Here is an 8,494-nt window from a genome sequence, read left to right on the forward strand (position 1 = left end):
AAGAAGCTGGGTCCTTTGGGCACCGTTAACACACATACCTGACTCAGACTTGATGAGTCCAGAAGGCTTCCTGGAGGAAGTGACCTACTCCCTGGCAAAGAGGTAGAGAGGAATGTTTGCAAAGGTCTGGAGGCCAGAGGACAACCTGATCCCTGTGATGAGCTGAGAAGTCTCTTTGGTTGAAGGGTGGAGCTCAGAGAAGGGAGTGGCAGGAGACAGAATACTTACAGGCCTGGGTGTTCCAGGGGGAGCTGGCCCTCTACTGCACCAGTCAGGGTGATCCCTAAGACTTGTTTAATTGCTTTTTAATGCTTAAACAGATGTTTGGGTAGCTATCTTTCCCATAGCTGACCCACAGTTTTTCTGTTGCAGAGTTTAATTTACCTCCTTATTCAAATTTGCCAGTATGTCATTTCTATCCCATAGCCCCTCTGCACTTCTGAGGCTGGCTTCCCTTTTCATTGGTTTTCAAGAGCTGCTGCTTCCCCTATGTAGCATGTCATACTTTCCCTTGATGACAACAGAATCCATTTCTACTCATTCTCAAACTGCTGAGCTTTTCTGTTTGTGGTAACCCTGATAATCACAATATTATGATCTTAAAATCCAAATCCCAAACATTGGGAAATAAATGTGGCTTAATTTCCAATGAATTAAGAGCTTCCTGTGTCAAGACACATTTTAATGCCAAAAAGAATATGCACAATTTCAAAAGCCTTGAGTTTTATTTTATTGGTGAACTCTCAAATACCCTGGCATCAGTCAAGCTAGAGAAATTGTGCAAAGGGCCCAACATGAGGTTGGTGATAGGGGTCATAAATAACAAAGTAAAATTCAGCTGGGAAATCCAGTAGCTATTACCCTGGGGGAAAATGAGAACAAAGGCATCCAATGGTGGGATAAACCTGCAATCTAGCTTGGACAGAAAGAGTCTTAAAGGGGGCAACCCTCATCCTCAGGAGAATGTGTATTCTCTCTGTGGGGGGGCTGCGGGCTAATCAGCTGACATTGTACAGGTCAGAGGAGGCTCTCCTAGGATGCTGGGTGTTTACTTGCCCACTATGGGGATGCAAATCTGAATTGTGATTGTGCTCCTGACTTGTGAGTCGAATAAAAGAAGGCACCCATTTCTTTCTTTAGAGAGGAGCAGAGAGGTGCCCATGGCAGGTGCTAGGAAATAAGACAAACCTCCCTCTTTCAGTATACTTTCGTGAAATAAACCTGCTTTCAAATTCAGCAAGATTTTAAATTTTACTTCTGTTCTGGTATTACCCTCTTAAAAAATGTCATAGAATGCCAGTGCCCCTGCTACGCATCCTGAATGGTCAGTGTTTGCCAAGCAGTCAAGTCCTTGTTGTCATGGAGAACGCACAGCAAACATTTGGGCAGAGACATCCATGAAACTCTGTAGCTGGTGCTGTGCTACTAAAGCAGGCGGTGTGCTAGGGAGACTCCAGTGGATTGGTAGACCTTAGAATGGGCAGGGCCAGTTAGAGCAGGGCAGGCCTTGCTCAGAGGTGTCTTTATAGTCGAGACCCAAGTGACAAAAAGGAACCAGTCATGAGAATATGTAAAGGGAGAACATTCCATTTAAAGAGTAGAATTTTTGAATTTTCTGTTGTCATGTCCAGGAGCAGAGAGAAGGCGAGTTTGGTGGACGGGTGAAGGGGTGAGACAAGGTTGGGAGGACCTTGTGAGCCAATGGAGGGGGTGCTGTGATTTTTTATTTGATTTTTATTTGAGGAATATCACTGTGGCTGGTGTGTGGGGATTGTTATGAAGGGGCAGAGTGTAGCATTAGGGTAGTTACTCAATAGGCTCTTGGAGTAGTCCAGGTGGCAAATGGTCCCTTTCTCAGAAAGTATAGCTGTCAGAAATGAGCCCTCTCTCTGTATATTATGCCACTGGCTTTAATCCTGAATTCATTAAATTAGCACAACATCTTTATGAGAGATGTCCTGAGTTTTCCTATTGACCGATGAAGAAACTGAGATCCGGTAAGGCTGAAAGTAAGTTGTCCATTTTTATGTGGTTCAAAAGTGATTCAGCCAGGGTTTGAACCCACCTAATTTGGCTCCACTTAAATTCTTAATTGATGCCTGGAACTGCTAAGACTTCAGAATGGCAGTCCAGGGGCCTGGACATGTGGGCAGTGGTTTAGCTCATTACGGGGGAGCCTGGGGACTCAGCTGGAACCAGGTGTTGGGGTTAAGTGGTGATGGCAAGGGGTTGGAGGCCCTGTGGGCAGGCAGGCTGATTGTAGTTGAGATCTGTAGACATTCATTAATGGATCTCAGTATGGAGGGAACAGGTATGCTTGATGCTACCTCTCTGGGCATTGCTGCATGGGAGGGAAAGAGACATTCTTTCTCAACTAATACTCTCCTAAAGAATTAGAAGTTACCTATGATTTAATTATGGGGAGACCTCTGGGTTCTGTCTGTTTTGGGGGGATAGGTATGTGGGGAATCACTGACAGTAAGTGGAACATTTAGCACGTGCGAAGCACTGGGCTAATAACTCCATTACATGATCTCATTTAGCTTTTGCACAGACCCTATTTGGCATCTGAAAGGAGTGTGTGGTTTGGGCTGATAGGTATGTGGGGCTCACAGTGCCGGTTTGAGTTTGGATTCCATGGCCAAAGTTTTGGGTGCTTGTGAGGCAGGCCTCAGGCACTTTGCTCTTCTACTTGTCTTGTTAAACCTTCCTGCCCCCCAATACACTAGTGAGCTTTTACATGTCACCGGGATGATACAGTATGTGGCCCCAACTAGGCCTTGTCTGGGGACAGTGATCCCTCACCATTCTCTCTGTGTAATGCTCAGGGCAGCAGACTGTCCTGCTCCATCCAGGAGAGGAAGTGACAGGGAAAGTGCCCCTTTTATTTATAAATATACTTGGACTATTATTGGAAGGGCTGGGGAAGGGAATACAAATGCAGGCCTTTTTGCCCCATCCTCCAAAATCTTGGTGTCCCATTAATATGGGCAGTTCCTAGTCTCTGGATTTTGGTGTCTCAGATTAACTGTAAGAATTCTGGGGAGAAGGACTTACGCCAAGATGGAGGCATAGATGGAAACACTGTGCCTTCTCCCACAACCAAGTTTGAATACAACAAAGGTTTGGAGAACAAAGACACAGACAAAGAACAGAAAATTGAATTATACAGAAGTCCAACAACAACGAACCATTCAACCAGGACGGTAAGAGGGGCGGAGTCAGCAGTGGAGCTGGGTCGGGCAGGACAGATCCCCCGACCTAGGTGCGCAAGTGACCCAGACCCAGTCAGGGTGTGGGGCAGACTGACCTCGGTCTACCATTCGAGCACAGTGAGACTGACCACACAGGCCCCAGTGGCAAACCCAGTGGTGGAGGGCTGATGGCGGTGGCACATTCGTGCGCGGGGAGACGAAGCGCTCCAGCCCGGTGGCTGTGGCAGTGGCAGCTACAGCACCTGTGGCGGCAGCCGCGGGAGGAGGCAGACGGAACTGGCATTGCTCCTCTTTGACCCCACCCCCACATACAGCGTCACAACTCAGCAACTGAGTTGCCCTTCTCTGGTGAATACGTAGGGCTCCAATCCTGATACGTAACAGGCACAAACAGTTCAAAAGATGGTGCAAGAAGAAAAGCCCCAGAGCCCATAACTCTAAGTGACCAGGAGATTGCCAGCCTCTCAGATGCACAGTTCAAAACATTGGTCATCAGGATGCTCACAGAACTGGTTGATTATAGTCACAAATTAGAGGAACATATGAAGGCTAAACTAATTGAAATGAAGGGAAATGTCCAGGAAACCAATAGTGATGGAAAGGAAACTGGGACTCAAATCAATGGAATGGACCAGAAGGAAGAATGGAACATCCAACCAGAAAGGAATGAAGAAATGAGAATTCAAAAAAATGAGGAGAGGCTTAGGAACCTCCAGGACATCTTCAAACGTTCCAACATCTGGATTATAGGGGTACCAGAAGGGGGAAAGAAACAGCCATGAGTGGAAAACTTATTAGAACAAATAATAAAGGAGAACTTCCCCAGTCTGGCAAAGGAAATAGACTTGCAGGAAATCCAGGAAGCTCAGAGAGTCCCAAAGAAGTTGGACCCAAGAAGGAACACACCAAGGCACATCATAATTACATTAGCCAAGATTAAAATGAAGGAAAGAATCCTAGAAGCAGCAAGAGATAAGGGGACAGTCACCTACAAAGGAGTTCCCATCAGACTGTCAGAGGATTCTTGCCTGTAAGGTTCTCAAAAGAGACCTTACAGGCAAGAAGGGGCTGGAAAGAAGTATTCCAAGTCATGAAATCCAAAGACCTACAGCCAAGATTGCTTTATCCAGCAAAACTTTCATTTAGAATGGAAGGACAGATAAAGTGCTTCTCAAATAAGATCAAATTCAAGGAGTTCATCATCACCAAGCCCTTATTATATGAAATGTTACACGGACTTGTCTAAGAAAAAGAAGATGAAAAATATGAACAGTGAAAGGACAGCAAACTCCCAGTTATTAACAACCACACCTAAAACAAAAGCAAACCAAGAGGACAGCTAGGTCAGGAGTGGAACCATAGAAATGAACTCATGGAGGGTTAGCAACAGGGGAGTGGGAGGAGGAGAAGGGGGGAGAAGGTACAGAAAATAGCATAGACAGTAGGTAGAAAATAGATAGGGGGGAGGGCAAGAATAGTAGGGGAAATACAGAATCTAAAGAACTTGAGACATGTGGTTATAAACTAAGGGGGGGGGGAGAGTGGTGGGGGAGGAAGTGTGCGGGTGGAAGGAAATGAAGGGGGAGGAATAGAACAACTGTAATGGTATAATCAATAAAATATATAAAAAAAGAATTTTGGGGAGAAGCAGTTAGGCATGATTAAAGGGCTGGAAGAAATTGTTTATAAGGAAAGATGAAAAGTACTGAATGCGAATAACAGGGACAGTGCAGGCTAAAGAGACACATGGCACCTTTCGGTGAATAGCTTAAGGTAGCGATTTTCAACTGGTGTGCTGTGAGAATTTTTAAACCATGCAATATCTGACTGTCAAGCCAGGGCACTTATCTCTTTCCCCTTAGATTGTCAAATTTTAAAAATGACAACAGCCAACGCAGCAATGGTCATCCAGTGTGAGTGAATCAAAATTACACCTTTTTTTGTCAGATTTTCAAAAAATATTTTTTGTTGTGCTGCAGAATTTTAGTAATTAGTTTCTGTGTGCCATGAGGTGAAACAGGCTGAAAATCATTGGTTTTAAGAAATAGATGCTAAGGATGGACAGGACTGAGAGGATAGTCAAGGAGAAGACAGTGAGACCTCTTTCTCTCAGGGACCTGCTGGTTGGACTGGTGTTTGCTGTAAAGACTAATGTGAGCTATCAGATCCTGTCTGCATAACATTGTTTTAGGAGACTTGATTTGACCTGAGGCATATCAGGATTTGGTTATAAAGACAAAAGTTGTAACAAAAGTTTCACTGTATCAGGATAACATGAAAAGTTAATATTGAAACTTTTAAGGGTGATCACAGAGTCCTTGCAATATTTATAACTGGAAGAGTCTAAAAGTTATTGAAAATTGTTACAAGGCATTTAGAGAGGACAGAGAAATGACTTCTTAGGTACGTTTATTGATTTCCTAGAATTGACTTAGTGTCACACACAGAAGAAACAAAAAGTATGATCCTGGTTCTTGATTTTATATTTTGGGGAGAGACTTCATGAAACAACACATGAAAACAATTAAGAAACCTATTAACAAGTATGAAATAGAAGGATGGACGGCATGATCTGGGGCTGGGGAGGGTAGTGTCTGATTCCAAGGGGGTTTTATGATACAGTTCTGACTCCCTGGCAAATATAAATCCAGTATGAAATTTCTCTTCAACATTTCCCTTCTTCCTTTCAAATAGCAAATTTATAGACTCTAAGATAGACACATAACACATACATTGATGCTGCATTTTCTTCCTGCTTAATCCGTGCCAGCTGTTACTAACTTTCATGTCTCTCTTTCATTTATTTATGAGGAGTTCTGAGCTGCAATCTGGAAGGCTCCCCTGAATTTTAGACTTTTGGGGGCAAATTTCACATTAGTTGATCATGACCCTTGCTAATATTTCAGTATTTGAGTTTGTGCTGCTTCTCGAGGGCCCTTTGGTGATGTGTGCTTGGATGTGCTGTCCTGGCACAAGGGGGGGTGGTGGTGGTGGTGGTGCGCAGTTAGGCTTGCTCACCATTGACTTTACTACGCTTTCCAATTGATTGATCAAACCTAAGCATCCTCATCCAGAACATAGTTCCTGCCCTTCAGGTCTAATAAGCCATAAAATAGGTTTTCTGTGTTTTCACAGGCCTGCCCTTGGATCTAAGGCAGGTACAAGTTTGGGCATTTTTGTGTACCGTTGAGGCTGCTGAAAACACTTTTCTGCTCTTCTCCGTCTGCTGATGGTTCACAGCAACAAGGAACTGAGTCTGGGGCATGAAACATTCATGTGTAGTTTTTAGTTATTCACACTTGACATGACTCCTTTTCATGCTTGGTTATTTAAACTTAATATATCATATTGGTGGCTCTGTATTCTTACTGTTTGAGAGCACAGCTGCCAGACTGTGGGACTGAAATAGCTCAGTAATGATGGAGGACAGTGGTCAGCACCTGGTACTGTCTGCCCCACAGAGGAAATGAGTTTGGAGGTTGGCCTTGCATTTTCTTTTTGGAAATCTACTCCAATAGGATATTCTAAAAAAAAAAAATTCCTTTTTCTTGATAACATTGAAGCTGTTTCTCTTCAATGCCAGTCATCTGTCATTAATTTCTAGATTTTCTGAAGTGTCTCTTTATAATAAGCCACCAGGTTAGCATGACTGTAAGGCATGGAGGTTTTTTTCCTGCTGCTTTCTCTCATGAGGGTTAAGATTCCAGTTAGAAGCTTTGTTAAATAGAGCTTGATTTTACCTCTTCTTCTGAGAAAAGTCAAGATGCTGCAGGGTGAGGATGTGTGAAGTGTGAGCTCTCCTGTCATGTGAATTTCTCCTAACATGAGTGTGTGGAGGAGACTCATTGGAGTTAGGAGCTAGGTTTGTATTTAGACTGGCTGAGAAGTGTTGCAGGCTGTGTTGTGGATTGAGTTTTAGAATTAATGAATTTGCAGGCATCAGCAATACTAACGATTGCATATATTGTTTCCTTACTTGTTCCTATTTAGCTAATAATATCTGAAACCAAGGTAAAATATTTATTTCACAATACTGGTTTCAATTGAATGCCAGCCTAGTTTTGCAAAGAGCCAAGCTAGAAATGGAAACATTCTGAGTTGGAGCTTAGGGGTTTTTTTTTTTTGCCCATAATCTGATGGCATAGCTAATATTTTTTATTTATTTGTATTTTTAAATAATTTAACATTTTAAAGTAAATATTCCTCAAATTTTTCTCTTTTAGAAATTGGTATTGAAAGTGGCGTTTTTCCTACAACTTTGATTCTGAAATTGCAGGAAAGGCTTCAGGCCCTGGGAATGATAACAGTGGGTCATAGTGATACACAAAGAATTAAAGCAGTTGATTCTTGGTGGGATGGTTAGTGAAGATTCTCGTATTCTTTTAGAACTCATTTTAAACACTTTTTGAGTCTTTTTCTAGACTTGGTTAAAGGTTTTACAAAGTCATCCTGTTAGTAATGTTGGCTAATCTCTGCCAGATGATGTCAGGTTTAGGTGAACAGTTAGAACTAATGTTCTGAGGATACCAAAATGGAATAAATGAAGCTGTGAGCCTATAATCCACTATGAGTTCTAAAATGATTTTACTAGGATTCCAACCCAGAGCCATATTCCAAACTGGAAAAGCTGAGGCAGGTACAAGTAGAGTTCTCTTCTTGAAACTGATTTATAAAAATTGAAAAGGAAAAAACAGATTTGTAAAAGCTGAACCTTTTTTTATATATGCTAATTATTTGGGAAAAGCCAGAAAGAAACCTTGAGATTCTCTTTATAATTTAAGAGTTTATTTTATTTTTATTGAAATTATGTTTATAAGTAACATGCTCATTTCAACAGTTCATAAAGTGCACAGGAGTTAGCATGGAAAGCTAAAGTTACTCCATCCTTCCTGTTCAGCCCTAGTCCCGAGGATAATTTTCACTCTTTTCTTTTTTCTTTTCTTCTCTTTTTTGGAAGAAAGTCCAGAATGTGTGTATGTATTTGTTTCCTGACATATCAACTCTGGATATTATCACTCAATACAATTTATTAACCCTCCAGTATGAGAGTTAACCTTTAATTTTCTAATACTGTGCCCTCCTCTTTCATTATTCATATTACATTATTATTTGTCTAATGATTATTTTTATAACTTTAAATAACATCTTAAATTTATATAACTTTTGATTTTTCAGTTGAAAAGATGAGGATATTAAGTCATCCTGTCCATTGCATCTTTTGAAGCCATGTTTTTCTATTATCATGTCAAAGTTGTTATTATCTCCATGGTATCTCACAA

At 41.8% G+C, this 8,494-nt stretch overlaps 1 protein-coding gene across 1 annotated transcript in view; it reads left to right on the forward strand.

Moving 5' to 3' along the window:
* Window positions 1–7,578, forward strand: part of LOC118983884 (transcriptional activator GLI3-like) — a 118,297-nt gene extending 110,719 nt beyond the window's left edge. Inside the window, exon 4 of the mRNA XM_037041560.1 lies at window positions 7,439–7,578. Coding sequence (XP_036897455.1) covers window positions 7,439–7,578 — 140 coding nt within the window. The remainder of the gene's footprint in view (window positions 1–7,438) is intronic.
* The last annotated feature ends 916 nt before the right edge of the window (window positions 7,579–8,494 follow it).

Source organism: Sturnira hondurensis, unplaced genomic scaffold, assembly GCF_014824575.4.
Source record: "Sturnira hondurensis isolate 20B ecotype Veracruz unplaced genomic scaffold, ASM1482457v3 Scaffold0000473, whole genome shotgun sequence".
NCBI lineage: Eukaryota > Metazoa > Chordata > Mammalia > Chiroptera > Phyllostomidae > Sturnira > Sturnira hondurensis.